At 48.6% G+C, this 19,081-nt stretch overlaps 1 protein-coding gene across 3 annotated transcripts; it reads left to right on the forward strand.

Moving 5' to 3' along the window:
* Window positions 1–25: 25 nt before the first annotated feature.
* POP7 (POP7 homolog, ribonuclease P/MRP subunit) lies at window positions 26–9,922 on the forward strand. Of its 3 annotated transcripts, none has more exons than XM_043559731.1 (2): window positions 26–266; window positions 9,226–9,922. In XM_043559731.1, the coding sequence occupies exon 2, from the start codon at window positions 9,236–9,238 to the stop codon at window positions 9,656–9,658; it is 423 nt and encodes a 140-aa protein (XP_043415666.1). In that variant the 5' UTR covers window positions 26–266; window positions 9,226–9,235; the 3' UTR covers window positions 9,659–9,922. The 3 variants fall into 3 exon arrangements, with proteins under 3 accessions (XP_043415666.1, XP_043415667.1, XP_043415665.1); XM_043559732.1 differs by lacking the exon at window positions 26–266 and adding an exon at window positions 346–367; XM_043559730.1 differs by lacking the exon at window positions 26–266 and adding an exon at window positions 8,791–8,986.
* The last annotated feature ends 9,159 nt before the right edge of the window (window positions 9,923–19,081 follow it).

Consider the following 19,081-nt stretch of genomic DNA (forward strand, 5'->3'; position numbering starts at 1 on the left):
GCAGGGCCTGCAGCGGGCCGGGGGTGGGGGGTCCCCGGGGCGCTCCCCGGCTGCCCCTAGGCAAGTGACGCGTGACCGTCGCGACGGAGGCCGCCGCAGGTGGCATCTCAGGGCTCTGAGTTTCGCCAGTCGGCTTCCTCCGGGAAGCCCGCCTGGATTGAAGGAGACAACTTTTAATCCAGATGTGTGTTCACTCAGACGTTCTGGGATATATGAAATAAGTGAGGAACTAATCACTTGGAAACTGTCCGAAGCAGCACTGGCTGGTGAGACCTAGAGTTTCTATCTGGCGCCGCCACTGACTAGCTTATAGACTTCGGGGGAAGCATTTGATACCTTCGGGCCTCGGTTTCTCGTTTGCAGTCAGGTATTATTGCAGTTCTCCGCCCCACCCCTGACCCTCACTCCACTTCCTTCCCGGAGTGCTGAAACAATTAAAATAGGTGAATATGAAAGGCTGTGAAAAGAGAGAAATTACTATGCAAATGCGAGTAGTAGATTGACACCTCCTTTGTTTAAAAAAGGGGTTTTCCAGAATCCTTGAACTTTTCAGGATGAACAAGTGTTCTGGTGTTTTCACCTTTTTTTTTTTCCCAGTTATTCCAGAATGTATACTTTGCTTTCCAGCTTCCTATAATAGCTGTTACCAAACACAATGTAATGCTTAGGATATGGAGAAGTAAAGTCAGACTTAGAACTTGAGTCCCTTGTGTTGTGCCATAATGGAACACAGACCTCAGGAGCTACCAGAAGGCCCTTTGTTCCTGCACTGAGCATTCCCCAGGCTTCTGTGCACTTGTAGTTTTAGTGTCTGCTTTTTTCCGTTCCCTTGACTTTCTTGCAGTCAGGATTTCTTAGAGCTGCCAGTCTAGCTGCTTGCTCCCAGGCTGGAAAGTGGAATTATTTTAGAGCAAGGGCTCCCGTGTGGGTTTCATTCATTACTGCCTGTGGCCTTGGAAATATCTCTTCCATCTCTGGATTGTGGGGTAAAGTACTTAACACAGTGCTTGGCACAGGGCAGGTACTCCACCGGTGTTAGCTGGTAGGGGCTTCTGGTTCCACAGGGTCCACAATATTCTGATTGTTAACACTGTATAAAATGTATCAACAGAATCTAAGCTTGGGTGAGAACTTATTACCTAAAGTTCATCAGCTTTTTTATAACAGTTGTTTTTTCTTAACTCAAAAGCTGTTGTCCTTGCTTTTTGTTTGTTTTTTAACTTTTCTAGATTGTGTCCTGGATGGTTGAAGTTCCCAGCAGCCTAATCTCGGAATGAGTAAAGCCTTAGCGTGTTTGGTTAATTAGCAACGTGAGATTGCAAATTTTGGTGGAGACATGGTACAAGGGAAAAGAGGGACCTCTGTCGACTGGTAGCTGTAGGGACTGTAGCTCTGTGGACTCAGCTGTGCTGAGCTGGAAGAAAGGCAGGATTTAGGAAAAGTGGGGGTCAGCTTTATAATAGCCGCAATCTAGGCTGATGGGAGAAGAGTAGATGGGTAAGAAGAAAAGCAGAACTTCAGCTGAATGCTTTGAATGCTACCATAAAAATGTATTTGATCAGGGCGCCAGGGTGGCTCAGTGGGTTAAGCATCGGATTCTTGATTTCAGCTAGGTTGTGATCTCATGCTTTGTGGATCAAGCCCTGTGTTGGGCTCTGTGCTGACAATGTGGAACCTTCTTGGGATTCTCTCTCTCAAAATAAGTAACTTTAAAAAAAAAAGTGTTTGATTATAGAGTAGCACCCACTAGATGCAGCCTGGCAAGGAGCACAGACTAGACTCCAGAGTCCAAGATTGGAGTGATCACCAAAGGTTCCTTGTGTTCCAACTTGTGACTGTAGCCAAGTAATCTCCTCCAGCTGTAAAGTTGGGGAAAACGCTCTGGCTGCTGCCGCTGAAGACATGGGAATTTGAATCTGTTAAGCACCCTCTTTGAGAAAAGAAACTGAAATCAGAATTGTGTATCTCCCATACAGAATGAAAGAGAAAATTACAAAAAAATCACTTAGACCTAAAATGTTTTTGTTTATTCAGGTGCTATGGTGTAAAATGCCTTGGTCTATGTTGTTTTAAATTGCTTTTGAAGTAAAGAAAGAGATTTGGCGAGATGATTAATCGAGATGAAAGGGAGGTGCCAGATAAGTTTAAAGAGCCAAGTTCTGCCCTTTTTCCAAATGGCAGATTCCTCTGTAGTGATTACCTTCAATGAAACGCAAAAAAGATAAGGACCATCTTAATGTCACATCAGTTTCTTACGGTGCCTGGCCTCACCCACATAAATCATGAACCTTTATATTTATCTGGATGTCAGAGTTCAGAAACCACATTTTAGATCCCATGAAAAGACACATATCCTGAGTAATGGAGTGATCGTTCATAAACTATTTATTGTTAATTGTCAGACAAAATGGGCCTCAAAATGAATTTATTGCATTCAGAATTATTTTCTGCCACGATCTAAGATTTTGTCTTAGTGTCTCAAGTTACGAATGACCTACTCGTTGCTGAACCCACTGGTCCATTATCTTTTTTTTTTTTTTTTTTTTTTGAGAGAGGGTGCAAGTGAGAGGGGGCAGAGAGAGAATCTCATGAGGGGCAGAGAGGGAAAAGGCACTAACCCAAAGCAGGGCTCGAACTCACGAATCATGAGATCATGACCCAAGCCAAAGTCTGATGCTTAATGGATTGAGCCACCCAGGTACCCCCACTGGACCATTATCTTATGCGGCCTGTCAGCAGCATAGACACAGCTGATCACTCCCTCCTCCAGGAAATGCTTTCCTTCCATAATTTCCAGGACACCATACTCCCTGGTTTTTCTTCCTACCTCACCAGCTGCTCCTTCTGCATCCTTTGTGGTTCCTTCCTTCTTCCTTAACACAATGCTCAGTCTTTCCAGACCTATCCATTGTAATGGGAGGGACTGCACAGGCTATGAGCCCCAATGCTAGACATTCCTATCTCAGCTTAGCCACTGCTTCCTTTGGAAAACCTTGGATCTCCTCCAGGTCACATTGGCTGTTCTTTCTTCCTGGGGGCCCCACCGAACCCTGTACATGCTCCCCATTTAGCACTGGTCTCACCATTTTGTTCATCTTCCACACGAAACTGTGAGCGGCTTAGCACAGAATTCTGTGATGTAACTAGTATTCCAACAGCCTATCAAGTCTTGATCCACTTGTTACTGCTGAGAAGTTTGTTTGACCATTGACCCGTCGAAAGACACCTGGGTTATTTCCAGTTTGGAGCTGCTACAAATAAAGCGGCTATGGACATTGGTTTTTTAACATTTATTTATTATTGAGACAGAGAGAGAGCATGAACAGGGGAGGGTCAGAGAAAGAGGGAGACACAGAATCTGAAACAGGCTCCAGGCTCTGAGCTGTCAGCACAGAGCCCGACGCAGGGCTCGAACCCACGGACCACGAGATCATGACCTGAGCCGAAGTCAGATGCTTAACCGACTGAGCCACCCAGGCGCCCCAGTGAACAGGTTTTTAAATGCCTTTGAGTGTTGTTGCTGGGTCATAGGCTAAGCGTATATATGGTTCATTTTATTTTTATTTTATTTTTATTTTTTATTTTTAAAAATTTACTTATTTATGTTTAAAGCTTATTTAGTTTTGAGAGAGAGAGAGAAGGGAGAGAAAGACAGAGAGAGGGAGAGAGAGGAAGAGACAGAATCCGAAGCAGGCTCCAGGCTTCGAGCTATCAGCACAGAGCCCGATGCGGGGCTCGAACTCACAGACTGTGAGATCATGACCTGAGCCAACCAGGTGACCAATCATGACCTGAGCTCAACCGACTGAGCCACCCAGGTGCCCCTGTATGGTTCGTTTTAGAAGAAACTGCCCAACTCTTTTGCAGAGTGGCTAGACCATTTCTCGTTCCCACAAGCAGTGTGTGAGACATCCAGTTTCCCTGCTTTCTTGTGAATACTTGGTTGGTAAGATTTTTTTCTTTTAGACGTTCTGATAGATGTGTGGTGGTGCCTCATCATGGTTTTAATTTGAGTTTCCTCAACGGTTAACAACTTTGTATATTTTATGTGCATATTTGCCACCCTTACACCATCTTTACCTAAGCGTCAGTTCAAGACTTTTGCCCATTTTCTAATTGGGTTGTTTGTTTTCTGACTCTGGAATTTAGAGAGTTTATTCTGGATACGAATCCTTTGTCTGATATGTAATTTGCAAATATTTTCTCCCAGTCGATGGATGGCTTCTCTTTTCATTCTACTAACGTGATCTTTCACAGGGTTAAAGTTAATTAAAAAAAATTTTTTTTAATGTTTTATTTATTTTTGTGAAAGAGAGAGAGAGAGAGTACAAGCAGGGGAGGGGCAGAGAGAGAGGGAGACACAGAATCCGAAGCAGGCTCCAGTTTCTGAGCTGTCAGCACAGAGCCCGACACGGGGCTCGAACTCACAGACCGCGAGATCATGACCTGAGCCGAAGTTGGACGCTCAACCGACTGAGCCACCCAGACGCCCCATTCTTTCTTTCTTTCTTTCTTTCTTTCTTTCTTTCTTTCTTTCTTTCTTTCTTTCTTTCTTTCTTTCTTTCTTTCTTTCTTTCATGTTTATTTTTTAAAGAGAGAGAGAGAAAGAGCACGCGAGAGAGCGAGCATGAGGGAAGGGCAGAGATGGAGGGAGACAGAGGATCCATACCAGGCTCTGGGCTCTCAGCCCAGAGCCCAATGTGGGGCTCCCATTCTTGAACCGTGAGATCATGACCTGGGCTGAAATCGTTAGTCGGACACTTAACTGACTGAGCCACCCAGGTGCCCCAAGGTTCAATTCTTTATTCTTTTCTCCTTCAACTGCTTTTGCACCTTTGTCTGGCTGTATTTGTGAGAATCAATTTCTGGATTCTCTATTCCATCTTTTAAAAATGTCTTTTAGGTTTATTTACTTATTTTGAGAGAGAGAGAGAGCAAGCGGGATAGGGGCAGAGAGAGGGGGGGGGGAAAGAGAGAATCCCAAGCAGGCTCCACACTGTCAGCACAGAGCCTGATGCGGGCCCAAGCTCACAAACTGTGAGATCATGACCTGGGCTGACATCATTAGTCGGGCGCTTAACCAACTGAGCCACCCAGGCAACCCTCTAGTCCATTTCATTGATTTGTGTGTCTATCCCTTGGCAGATACTACACTGTCTTGATACTGTAGTAAGTCTTAAAATAAGGTATTGTGATTCCAACTCTTTCAAAATTGCTTTACCTTGCTTTGCCCTTGCGTGTTAACTTTACAGTGAAGTTGGTTAGATCTACAAAATTCTTGCTAGGATTTTCATAGGAATTGCCTTAAACCTAGAGTTCAGTTTGGAGAGAATTGATATCTTTACTATGTTCAGTGTTTTAATACATGGACATCTGTTAATTTAGATCTTTGAGTTCTTCATCAGGATTTTGTAGTTTTTAGCATACATATTCTTTGCGTGTTTATCAGACTTATACCTAAATATTTCTTTCTCCTTCTACTTCCCTCACTCCTGATCCCCCTCTCTCTGGATTGTAACGGTACTGTTTTAAATTTCAGTTTCCAATAGTCATGTATGTTACCGGCAAATAGAGAATTTTATTTCTTCCTTTCCAATCTTTTCTTTGCTTTATTACACTGTATCCTTTTCTTGCCTTATTGCACTGGGTGGGACTTCAATAGTGAGGGTGGTTAGAGAAGACATCCTTGCCTTGTTCCGGATTTTAAGAGAAAACTGTCTTACATCTGTCTTATGTCATTAAATATGATTGTAGCCAGCTGTAGAGTTTCTGTAGATGCTCGTTAACAAGTTGAGGAAGTTCCTTCTGTTATTTTATGATTTTTATTTTTAAAGTAATCTCTACACCCAATGTGGGGCTGGAACTCACAACCCTGAAATCAGGAGTCCTCACTCCACCAACTGAGCCAGCCAGGTGGCTCCCTTCTATTCTTTTTTTGCTGACAGTTTTTCTCATAAATGGATACTAAATTATGTTAAATGTTTTTTTCTGCATTGACTGATATGATCATATACATTTTCTTCTTTAGCCTGGTAAATGGTAGTGATTGATTTTCTATTTTTTGAGCCAGTCTGGCATCTTTGGAGTAAATTCTACTTGGTCATGGCTTATCATTCTTTTTATATACTGTTGGATTCAGTTTCCTAGAATTTTGTTGAGGATTTTTTCACCTTTTATCATGAGAAATATTGGTCCGTAGTTTTCTTTGTATAATCTTTGGTTTTGGCCTCATAAAATTAGTTAGAAAGTGTTCCTTCCTCTTCTGTAGAGAAGAGATTGTGTAGAATTTGGTAGAATTCACCAGGGAAACTATGTGCACCTAGATGTTTCTTTTTCTAAAGGTTTTTTAAAACTACGAATGTAGTTACTTCAGTAGCCACAGGACTATTCAGATGATCTATTTCATCTCCTGTAAGTTCCATAGGTTGTGGTTTTCTAGGAAGTTGGTCCATTTCATCTAAGTTGTTGAATTTGTGTATAGCGAGTTGCTTGTACAAGGATACCCTGTTTTACTGCACTTTTGACAGACTGGAGGTTTGTGGCAACCCTGTCTCTTGGCACCACTTTTCCAATAGCATTTGCTCAAGCCTGTGTCTGTGGCTCATATTTCAAACTTCATTATATTTGTTATGATCTGTAATCGTGATCACAACTCACTGAGAGCTGATGATGGTTAGCATTTTTCAGCAGTAAAGTATTTTTTAATGTTTGTTTATTTATTTTTGAGAGAGAGAGAGAGAGAGAGAGAGGGCAGGGGAGGGACAGAGAGAGAGGGAGGGAGAGAATCCCAAGCAGGCTCTGTGCTATGAGCACAGAGCCCGACTTGGGGCTCAAACTCACCAACCATGAGATCATGACCTGTGCCAAAGTTGGACACTTAAATGACTGAGCCACCCAGGTGCCCCATCAGTAAAATATATTTATGTTTTCAACAAAGTATTTTTAAATTAAGATACATGCTTTTAAAAAAAAGATATAATGCCATTGCAAACTTAATAGACTACTTAATAGACTATGATGTAAATATAACTTTTATATGTACTGGGAAACCAAAAAATTTATTTGGCTCACTTTACTGTGATATTCACTTTACTGCAGTGGTCTGGAACTGAACCCACAATATCTCCAAGGCATGCCTGTATTATTCTCTAAGTATCTTTTGCATATGAGGCTATCTTTAGTGCTATCCCCACTTTCATTTCTAGTAATCATAATTTAATTTTTTTTTTTTAAGATTTTATCTCCAAGTAATCTCTACACCGAACCTGCGGCTCAGACTTACAACCCCATGATCAAGAGTTGCATGCATGTTCTACTGACTGAGCCAGCCAGGCACCAGTTTTCCTTCTCTGGTTCTGACTTGTCAGTCTTGCTACATGCTTATCAACTTTATCGATCTTTTCAGAGAACTAGCTTTTCTTTGGAGTTTCTTTATTGTTTTTGTGTTCAGTTTGATTTTTATTCTTTTATTATTTCCTCACTTCTTTTTCCTTTGGCTTTATTTGGCTCATTTTCTAGTTCCTTGAAGTGGAAGCTTAGATTACGCTTCCATTCTTTTCAAAATACCATTCAGTGTTTCCAGAATACTCCTTGGTTCCTTGAAAAACAGTTTATCCATCAAAACTCAGCTCAGATGTCACTTTTGAGGCAGAATAGCCTTTCCTCCTCACGCCACATAAACCCCCAAACTTGTGATTAATGAAAATCTGAAACTAAAGGGAGAACTACAGGATTTGAATGATGCTGGGAGAAAAGTTCTCAAGAACCTGACCTCTTTCCAACCTGCAGTCAAATGGGGTCATAAAATGCCAACTCACATGCGTAGGCTTAAGTTTACAAGGTTATTTTGGGTTTCCCAGTGGCAGAACACGAATTATCATCCTTATTTAAGTGTTGGGGCGACTCAAGCAGAGAATAGCTCTAGGTTCCCAATGCAGGTCTAACTCCTTTTTGAAGAGAACTCTCCAGAAACGATACCAATCTGGGCAGAGGAAACCCCTCCCTACTGCCATAGGGAGCCAGGAACCCGCAGGCGCTGCCTCGCCCTGCCCACCAGGGGGTGCACGTCCCTGCTGGGGGCGGGAGTGGGGGTGGACAGAGGACGATGAACTGGCGGGCAAAGGTTGAGAGGTGTGGGTCGGTCAGCATGCTCCCGGGGAGCCGTGAAGGCTGGGCCTACGTCTCGTAGCTTGGGTCTCCAAGGGCTGACTTTGGGGTCAGCCCTTGCAAGTGATAGGGAAAAGGGACAGATCTACTGGGGAGTCCAGAGGTGGCTTTTTCTGCCCGGGGCCCGACCTCGCCACTCAATCCCCTACTCAAGTCTCTGGGCATCAGGGGCCTTGGGCGGGGGGGTCAGTTCTGCCAACTCTGCCGCGCCTCCTCTGACCAGAGAAACCGCGATGAACGCGGGAGTCCAGACTTGCCTTCAGTCCCCTTCAGGTTCTCTTGAACTCGCAGCCCTTTTTTGGTCTTTGGCAGTCCCCTACCCCAAATCCTCCACGTCCTTAGAACAGCCTCCTGTCTCCCCTCTAAGATCCCGTTCGTGGGCCAGGAACTTGGACTGGCCTAGGAAAGCTGACTCTCCCGGGATTTGACTTAATACATGCCCCCCGCATCCGCGCTCAGCTTGCGTGGCGTACACGTGGTAGAGCCCGTCTCTCAGATCTCTCGCGTTACTTAAACACGTCGCGCGGTTGCGCGAGCGCCCGAAGGGGCGGGGAGAACGGAGGCCGGGAAAGCGATTCGTGGATCACGCGGGCCGGGCCTCGGGGGGCGGGGCGCGCGTGCGCACTTGGCAGCCCTTTCAGGAGCCGGGAGCCGCCAGGGTGCCTGCGATCTCGCGATCCTGTTACGCGCGGCTTTCCTTCTCGTCCTGGGGCTTGTGGGTCGCGGGCCGCGCCCTCAGCCCGGGCGGGTCGACGCAAACTTGAGTGGTTCGGCCGGGAGTGGGCCGCGTGCTCTGGGAGAGCACTGTGGACTGGAGAGTGTAGGCGCGGGGGAAGGGGGCTGTGGAGGGACCTGAGGGTGGGGGAGATGTCCTGGATGAATAGGAACTGGGGGTGAGGGAGATACGCAAGTCCGAAGTGAGTGGGAGGGGACTGAGGCTGGAAGGGAAGAGGGGCGTTGAGTGCGCCCCCTCCTGTCTGCACCCTTTGGGCTAGAAACGGGGTAGGGAAGAAAGCGAAGTCGCTTGTCACCTTTCTCTGATCTCCCTCCCCGCGTCAGGGCGCACAGCATGGCGGAAAATCGAGAGCCCCGCGGGGCCGTCGAGGCTGAGCTGGACCCGGTGGAGTATACCCTTCGGAAGCGGCTCCCCCACCGCCTGCCCCGGAGACCCAATGACATTTACGTCAACATGAAGACTGACTTTAAAGCCCAGCTGGCCCGCTGCCAAAAGCTTCTGGACGGAGGGGCTCGGGGTCAGAACTCATGCAGTGAGATCTACATTCATGGCTTGGGCCTGGCCATCAACCGTGCCATCAACATTGCTCTACAGCTTCAGGCGGGCAGCTTCGGGTCCTTGCAGGTGGCTGCCAATACCTCCACCGTGGAGCTCGTCGATGAGCTGGAACCAGAGACTGATACCCGAGAGCCGCTGACCCGCATCCGCAACAACTCGGCCATCCACATCCGTGTTTTCAGGGTTACACCCAAGTAATCCAAATGAGGACGGCGTTGCCCACCTACCCCCAGGTAGCTAGGCTCAGATGTGGCTCTCCTTGTACTGAATGTGGCCATGGACCTCCTACCAGAGCCGCGTAAGAGAAAGCCTGTTTCCCTTACAGCCCAGAGGACTCTGAACTGAGGGAAAGAGTATTGTCTCTTGTTGGGCCCAAGCCGTGGGTCTTACCGTCTTTGTGGTCTGTAAGCTTTGTCATCGACAATAAAAAATACCAAGTTGTGTTAGTATGCAGCTACCCCACTGCGGCTGGCTCTCCCCTGTGTAAATTCTGTGTGTGCCTGGAAAGGGAGAGTAGGAAACTTTACAAGTATTTAGGTACAGGAGGGGACCCCAAGTGTTTTCTGCCTTTACAGAGAGCGTAGATAGTATTACAGACTGTGTAAGAAAACAAACTGTAGTGCAATGCAAAAACCGGAGAATCCCAGTGTTTGCTTTAACATTTTGTGTACTCTCAGAGGAAGGCCGAGGGATGAGGTGTTCCATCTTGCCTGCTTAAAGTGCAGCAGGATGGTTGTGTACTCAAGAAGCATCGGGCTTTCTGGTGGTGGTTCCCGAGACAGGAAAGGTGAGAATTTAAGGATGAAGGGAGCAAACAAAAACCGTGGGCCTTCCCTGTGTCAGACTCTATGATAGGGACTGTTTCATTTGATTCCCAGTCCTGTGGGGCCCGGGTGGTTCCAAGCAGTTGTGGTCCAGAGCCCTTTAGACCCTTCTTGACGGGCTGCTCCAGTGGGAAAGGAGAGCTTCCTCCCTGAATTACTGGGCACACAGGTAATCAGTAATTTTTGTTTGGGTGTTTGTAAGAGGATCTGATTTCTCATGTTTATCAAGCTGGAGTCACTGAAAGCAATGTTTATCAAAGTGGGTGGTGATCCATTTGTGGGTCTTGAAATCAGTTCACTGGGTCGGAGCCATTTAGAAAGTTTTTTTTTTTTTTTTCTTTTTCTATTAAAAAAAAGCCACTGAACCGGTGTTTTGTTAGTGCCTTTCCAGTTAGGGGTAGGTGTAGAGTTACACATGTGCTACTTATGATATAAATTGTGTTTTTTACCATAGATCGAAGTCACAAGAGTTGGAAAGCCTCTGACCTAAAAGTAACAGAGGTTTTACTCTAATTTGCCTGAAGGCGGTTTGGTTTGGGGTTCTGAAAATAAGGCTTCTCATTTCTCAAAAACCCTCCCTCTGGCCTGGATATTCCTGTTGAGGGACTTTGATGCCAGGTGATTGACTGCCAGCAACTCGGGCAAGCAGACTCCTTACCAGACCAGTGCTTCATTCCAACAAACGTGCTGAGTGCCTACTGTGAGCCAAAGCCTGGGTTGGGCCCTGGGATACAAAATCAGTACAAAAACCCCTGCCTTCAAGGAGCCCCTCATTTAACTGGGAAGGTAGATACACAAATTTGTGAATGAGTGAGAAGGTGAGTTATGTAAGATGTAAGAGTAGCCATGAGTTGGGAATGTAGAGAATGAAATGGCTAGCTTCCTGCTGGAGTCTAAAATGGTTTCACTGTTGACTTGGGTATTGAAGGATGAATAGGAGTTTGCCAGGCAAAAGAGAGGAGAGGACAGACATCTTTGGCAGGGGGGTCAGCATGCACAAAGGGGAGTCATGAATAGGCAGCGTGTTTCGTGGGACTCGGTGGCTAGAAAGCAGGGGGCACTGGGGAGACTTAAGGGAGACAAGACCAGAGACATTTCTTTCAGGTCCCCCACCCCCACCCCACTCCATAGCCACCCACCTTGTCCCCCTATCAGCCTTGACTGCAAGGCTCCCTTGCCCTGGAGCCCCCCAGGAGCAGAATAGGGAGCTTGCTGGAACTATGTGTCTCTCTGCACGTATGTGTTCTCATCTCTCTTTGCTCCTGGCCCAGGCCCAGCTGAGGTGGTGGCAAGCAGCCCTTTTGCATTTGGTTTGTTTTGGCAGCTACCTCTCCCAGCCTATTTGTTGTTTCTACTCCAAGTCCTCTCACTGCTTGCCAATGGGGCTTCCCTCAGTGGCAGGTCTGCAGAAACAGCTCCTAGACATTGCTGCTGAAGGAAGAGCGGGTCCTGGAGCGTGCCCTTTAGTGTGTGGGGAGGTAGGGGGCGTGGGGGAGGCTCCTGCATCTGCTAGAGTCCATGCACCGTGGGCAGGGCAGGGCAGGGCACTCCAGATCCCTCCTGTAGGGAGGCCAACCAAGACCTCTCTTCCGCTTCCTTCTGTTGGCTGAAGCATCTTCCATCAGAGTTTGGGAAAAGGGAAGGGGGTGGGGCAGAAGGTGTGTCCCAGTGGGGTTCCCCTCCCTTCTTTTTACTCAACAGCTGCAGAGGCCACCATGCATTCAAAATGACCTCTTACTTCAAAAGCAGATCCCCAGAGGCCAGAATTGAAATGCCTTATTTTGGAGGAGGGTGTAGACATTTGCTCATCACCCATAGCATTATTGAGCAGTCACTAGTTGCAGGGATCTGTTAAGCATCCCGCCTCCCAGAGAGGGTGAAACTGGTCCTATAAAGTCAATAGGGAGTGAGACAGATTTAAAAAGGCAAATAATTGGCATAGTGCTGGGAGCCGTCCCTGGCATTTAGTACAGGCTCCACAAGTCAGAAAAGCTACTATTGTTAATGTGAGCCATTTTGCAAAGAAACGGTTTTGGGCCTCTCTGTGGGCATAGGGAGGGGGGTGGAAAGGGGATTTGTGTGTTTGATTTACAAGGCCGGGTTACTAGTTCTGTTGGCTTTTACATTTGTGGCTTGCCTGGCAGAGAAGAAGACAGGCCCTAAGGACACATGAACTGGTTTGGACTGGGTGATGATCCTCCTGGGGAGGTCCTCATACTCAGTCTGGGCTGAGTGCAGGGTGCTTGGTCAGGAGTTGGGGGAAGAATGGCGTGTTCCTTAAACCCACGAACCTCTAGAGAAGGTGGTTGAAAAGTCTGTGATGAATGTAGTTTCTCAGGGAGCAGAGGTCCAATTGCACCAGGGTTTGGGGTGAGGCAAAGGTGATCCCACAAAGAAAGATGCCTGGATATGACCACTTAAGGCTCTGCCTTAATGGTCCATCTTTTTGTTAAAAAATTTTAATGTTTTTTTTATTTATTCTTGAGAGAGAGAGAGAGAGACAGAGCATGAGTGGGGGAGGGGGAATAGAGAGAGGGAGACAGAATCTGAAGCAGGCTCCAGACTCCGAGCTGTCACCACAGAGCCTAACGCGGGGCTCAAACTCACGACCTGAGCCAAAGTCAGACGCTTAACAGATTGAGCCACCCGGGCACCCCTTAATGGTGTCATCTTTGACTTGAATGTGGAAGGATGACTAGAAGTTTGTCCAGCAAAAGAAATGCCATAATGGCATTATGGGTGCTTTTTAACTCCTATGTTTTGGTTTAGCCATATTTTCTAATTTTCAGCGATCACGTTATCATTTTTGTAATAAGAGAACATTAATTGTTTCCGAAGCGTGTTCCTTTGTTCTGTTCTCTAGGTGGGGTCATCAGGGGAGTTAGTGATCATACTGGTAAGATAACCTCAAGGAGAAGAAGTGATTTCATTGCCTGATCCAGTAACTAATAAATATCTAATGACTACACGGATGGATGTATAGAAGGACAGTTTGCTGTCCGCTTTATAACAAGCCTCCGCTCTCTTGAGAAACATCAAATATCTTGCCACTGGAAGTCTGCAAGCAGAGGGTGGGCCTTCACTTTCATGGGACCTCCTAGGTCCTTTCCGGTTCAGAGTCAATGAATTTTGTTGGCTGCAAGAAAAATATACTTTCCCGAAAGTACTAAACTTATTTGCCGGCTCCTGAAATAAGACAGAAGCAGAGAGGCTCCCTTGTATACAGATCAGGGGATGCCTATGGGGTCAAGCAACAGGTTCTTGATATTTGTTGGTTCTCAGTGAACCGTGAACAGCTTGGGAGAATATCTGCTATATTTGGATGTGCAGGAGTATGTCTAAGTTTTCTATAAACTTCCCTTGAGGTCTCGGCCTATATTCTTCTAAGTAGAAAGCGCCTATAATACCGCCCAGTAGAGGTCATACCAAATCCTCAAAAAGTCCCCGAGCCGCACGTCAACAAAATGAAACGTCTGTACTCACAACCGAGCGCCTGCAAAGGCCTCACACGGGAGAAAAAAACTACTCGTGTTGACATTGCCAGTCATGTTTTGCTTCAGTTAGGATTTTCTAGTCTTATTTTTGGACAGGAACATTACTCTGGTCAACTTAGCAGCTCTGTCTTCTGATTACAGGTTGGGAGATTACAGGTTGCTTAGGAATATTCAGCAATACTAGTGAGCTACAGATCCTAGGATTCGTCGGACGCTTTCCACAGAAACTGAACCGGGGTCGTTCTGGAGCTTGAGGTGGAGGCATTGGTGCCCTGGGAGCCCACCTTCAAGGACTCAAACATTTGGGGGATTCAGGAGACAAGTGTTCAAGAAAGGTGGCCCATCATGTTTCAGGGCTTGTCTAGGGTGAGCCCAAAGGCCTCATTCAGTTCAAGATCCTTAGGGTTTCTCTGGGCCCCCCTAGGAGGAGACCCACACCGACAGGGCAAGGAATCCCCGGCTGACCCATTTGAGACATGTCTTGGTATCTGCCTCTTAACCCACCTGCAACTCCCACAGTGACTCTGTTTCACTCGGTTGTGTTCAGGGGCAAGTTTCTCCAAGTGCCATCAGTATACACACCCAAAGATACCTACATCCACAACCCACTATTCTCCATTCTCACGACGTCTTCCGGTGAATTGCTTGGCATAGCAGACACAACACCAGACACGAGGTGCCCTGAGCCTGTGCCCAGCGCCCCAGAGGGAACAGTGGAGGAAGTCTGGAGAATATGCTGGAGATTTGGTCTCTAGGCCTCCCAAGTGAGGACAAGTAGGAGGGACAATAAAGCAGAGATAGTGCAGTAGTAACAGCCGGCACTTATTGATTACCCTGCTCGAGGTGTTACATAATCTCACGAGAGCTCTGGCAAGCAATCACTATCATTTTCGCCATCCGTAGGCTCAGAGGTACAGTCACTAGTCCAAGTGGGCTGCTGGTAAGTGGCAGATCAGGCCACTAATCCGGGCTCCCTTGTTTCCAGGACAACCCCTGGAAGCCACTGGGCCACAGAGCTGCTAGTTGAGAGCAGAAACCTGGATGTCTGGTTCTACTGGCTATTTTATGGCCAAGAAAGCAACCCTTGCCTCAGTTTCCCCAAACTGACTTCGGACAGGACTTTCTCTGGTTCTCCAGCGGGGATCTGTTCTCCAGCATCCTTGCTCCCTTCCCAGCTCCCTAAGGGCCAGGAAGCCCTCCCCACCGCACCCTCCACAGTCCCTGGCCACCTCACTTCCCAGCACAGAACGTCTTCTGGGCCACTGGTTGAACTCTCCAGCAGAGCTGAGAAGCCACTGCTTGCAAAGAGGATGGAAGAGAAGCCCGGAGGCCCCCCTCTTCGTCCCCAACACGACTCCAGGCAGCTGGGGCTTCCTGCTGCCTTGGGGTCTGGGGCAGTTCAGGGGAACTGTAAATTTGCTTCTCCTTGGACTTTCAGTCTGGATTGGCTGCCAGGAAGGCTCCATGGAACAGAGCCTGCCTCCACCCCCGCCATCCTCCTTGTCACCCCATCCCTTTTCAGATCCTGCCTCAGTGGCTGCTGCTCAGGAAGTGGATGTAGGCCTCACGGGCCCCTGCAATCCCAGAGCTAGGTTGTCCAGGCTGGCTCCAGCAAGCACTCGGAGGATGAGTGGCTCACCTCCCCACTCTAGGTCTCCCATTCTCTGGCAGAGGTGTCTGGAGTGGAGGGATTACCTAATACCAGCCAGACTTAACCGTAAAGAGGCAACATGCTGGGTACCCGGGGGGTACCAAAGTGAGCCAGACCTGCCATACACTGTCCTTTGCTCTTTTTGATGATCAAGTCACCCGTGCTGCATGACTCCAGGGAGTACCATTCCCAGCAAGTCTGTGAGTGGCACCCTCTGGAGTTGTACAGTGCTCAATCTTGAAAGCTGTGCATGTTGGCCCAGCCAGTAAGAGGCCTAAGCCACATCCATAAATGATGGCAGTACCGAGGAAGGGGACAGCTTCCTGCTGGGGGATCAGGGAAGGCTTCATAGAGGAGCTTAAGGCTTGGGCTTGGGCTTTGAAGAACGATGTGGGGAGAGAGAGTGTGAGAAGTTGATCCAGGTGGAAAGCACAGAGTGAGCAAAAGGCAGGAAGCATCTGAGTTCATGTGATGGAAGGAGTAGGAATAAGCAAAGTAGGAAAATAGGCTGGAAAGGTAGACACAGGGCAGAACACAGGCAGTCTTAGTTCTGAGGCAACTGGGAGCCATAGCAGGCTCCTGATCAGGGGAGTGACACAGAAGAGGCTGTTCAATGGGAAAGCTAGTGGGGATTGACTGCAGAGGTTGGGGAGGAGATCCTCTGCAGTGGTCAGCGCCATGCTAGGAGAGCACAGGGAGGCAGATGAAGGGGGCCCTGGCAGGGGGCGGTGGGCATTGCAGGGGGGGGGGGAGCCCCGGGAAGCTTCCTGTTTTCTCTCTGCTCTTCAGGGTCCCCTGGTGTCATGGGCAGATAGCTGGACCCTGCTGGGCAGTAGCCAAGAGCATTTGGGTTGAAGTTGGCCCCCGAAGCACCCTCTGCCCTCTAGTAGGATTACCTCAGCTCAGGGGTTGGGTGTGGGGTGGACCAAGATCCTTTCCTGCACCTTCTCTCCCAAGCTGCCATCAGAGGGCTCTCTCCAAAAGCCCTAGAGGATGAGCCAGCACCGCCCCTGTCCAGCAGGCCCCAACACCTAGAAGAGGCTGGTCCTTCTGGCCCATCTCCCCTCCTTTCTTGAAGGCAGGGGTGTAGGCACCTCCAACAAGTTGCTACGAAGGAAGCAGCAGGTCCCACAGCCCGAAATCCTCCTCTCCTCCCTTTCCTCAGGCAGTGTCTACCCGCCCCCCCCATCTGTCCCTGGCCCCCTCTCCATGGTCAGGTCAGGGCAGTGACGCAGGAGTCGGGGGAATGAAGAGCAGAGGCTGGGGAGGGGCGAGGGGTCGGGACAGAACGCATGTGTGGACGTGTGTGGACGTGAGCGTGCGTGTGCTTGTCCCACAGCTGGGATTTAGGAGGGAAGCAGAACCGGGCTCTGAGGGCCAGGCGGGGCTGGGAGACTGCCTGGGTGCTGAGAGGGAAATTGGCACCAGGGGCATAGCAGGGTGTGCAGACTGGGAGCCAGTACAGCAGGGTTGAGGAGGGACCCCAGAGCAGGCTGGAGGTGAGTGGAGGGCAGAGGGGCAGGATCTGAGCAAGTCAGACCCTCATTCCTTCCCACTGGAAGCAGGCCAGCCTCTGCTTCCCCGCCTCTCCTGGTCACCATTCTGAGCCCCTCTTTGATCTTGCTCTCTCCCCACTTTATGGTTCCCTCCCTCACCTCCATGGGACTTTATTCATGTCACCCTCTCAGCAAGGCTCTCCCGACTGCCCATCTAAAATTGCAGCCTCCCCCGTCACTCCTGGTCACTTCCATGTCTGTTCTCCTTGGTCCTTATTGCCACTGGAGAGCCTCTTTTTTTTTTTTTCTTTTTTTAAGTTTTATTTATTTTGAAAGAGAGAGAGTGCATGCACACATGCAATACGGGGGAGGCAGAGAAGGACTCACAAGCAGGCTCCGTGATACCAGCGCAGAGCCCAACACAGGGCTCAAACCCACCAACCGCGAGATTATGGCCGTAGCCGAAATCAAGAGCCAGATGCTCAACCAACCGAGCCACCCAGGTGCCCCGGAGATCCCCATGTTTGTGTTTGTCATCTGCCTTGCTGCTGGAATGTCAGCTCCACCAAGGCAGGCGTTCTTGTCTGTTTCATTCACTGCTCTATCCCCAGGTCCCTGGCCACAATTAGGTACTCATATATATTTCTTAGAGGAATAGTCATTTCTTGAATGAATGAATGTTTCCCATTCTTTTCTTTTCTTTTTAAATGTTTTATTTATTTTTGAGACAGAGAGAGACAGAGCATGAGCAGGGGAGGGGCAGAGAGAGAAGGAAACACGGAATCTGAAGCAGGCTCCAGGCTCTGAGCTGTCAGCACAGAGCCCGACGCGGGGCTTGAACTCACAAACTGCAAGATCATGACCTGAGCCGAAGTCGGACGCTTAACCGACTGAGCCACCCAGGTGCTCCTTTCCCATTCTTTTCAAACAAAATCCACATTCTTTAGAGTGGCATGCAAGGCCCTTCCCAACTTGACACCTCCCAAACCAGCCCTCTGGCCTTGTGTCCACCTTTCCCTTCCACACCCTCCCCCCTGACATGCCTGACCATCCCGGATCTTCCTTCTCCCCTGCTGTACTAGCCTCTTCCCCCACCTCACATCTCTTCCCATGGAAATCCTACCCTCCCTTCGAGGCTGAGCTCAAGTCACCTCCTGCATCAAATCTTCCACGATTCCCCCAGCTAACAGTGAGCTCTGCCTCTTTCAAACTTTTCCACCTAGGCTCCACACACTCCAGTCCTCACACACTGCCCTGTGTACCCATCTTATCTCTATGGTAAGCTACAAACTCCAGGAAGCAGGAGCAAGGTCTCAAACACATCTTTTTGTCTTGCAAAAGTCAGCTGACTTGACAAAAGAAGGCACCAATGGCTTGAATGAGATATCTTTAGTATCACAGAACTGGTAAGGATGTGAAGGAATATATATAACCATCTGTATTTGTAGGACTTTGGGACTGGGACTTTCATCAGCCCCATTTGATAGGTCAGGGCACTGAGGCTCAGGACTGAGACCTCTTTCCAAGGTTTGAGAGACCAGCCAGCCTTGGACTCCTGCTCTAGACAGCTTGCCCGGATGCTTCCTAGAAGCCCCAAAGGCTGAGCTGCAAATCTGAAGAGCCATCATTCTGGGGGATAGCTCTATTTCAGAGTTCTTAAGAATTCTGCCACGCAGACTAACCTATATCACAGGTCAGAGACAAAAACAACAAAAAGGATGTCAAAGTGCATGGCCTGTCCTGCACAACATACCAGGTGCCTGAAAGTTCCATTTCTGGGTTTTCAGAGTCCTGGAAAGTGATGAGTGGGGAGAGAAGACCCCCAGATTTCTTGCTTCGTGTGCCCCCATAAAATTCCAGACCACGAACAAATACTGGCTTCTAGAAGTAGCAGGATTGTGAGAGGAAGGCAACTCGCCTCTGCCAGCACCTTCCCGGCCTCCAGACCCAGCTGCCTCGCAGGAACCGGCACCCCTAGCTCTGAACCCCCCCCCCAACCTTGGCCCGAGAACGGGACGCCCCACTCTCCCACCCCCAGGGAGCGTCGGAGGCCCCCAGCCTTTCCCAGAATGGCACCCCTCCCGCGGGTGCGCACCCAGCGGCACCTCCCAGAACCCGGGCTCGGACGCGCAGACCGGTGCCCCGCTCCGCGCCTG

The sequence above is a fragment of the Prionailurus bengalensis genome, chromosome E3 (genome assembly GCF_016509475.1).
Source record: "Prionailurus bengalensis isolate Pbe53 chromosome E3, Fcat_Pben_1.1_paternal_pri, whole genome shotgun sequence".
Taxonomy (NCBI): Eukaryota; Metazoa; Chordata; class Mammalia; order Carnivora; family Felidae; genus Prionailurus; species Prionailurus bengalensis.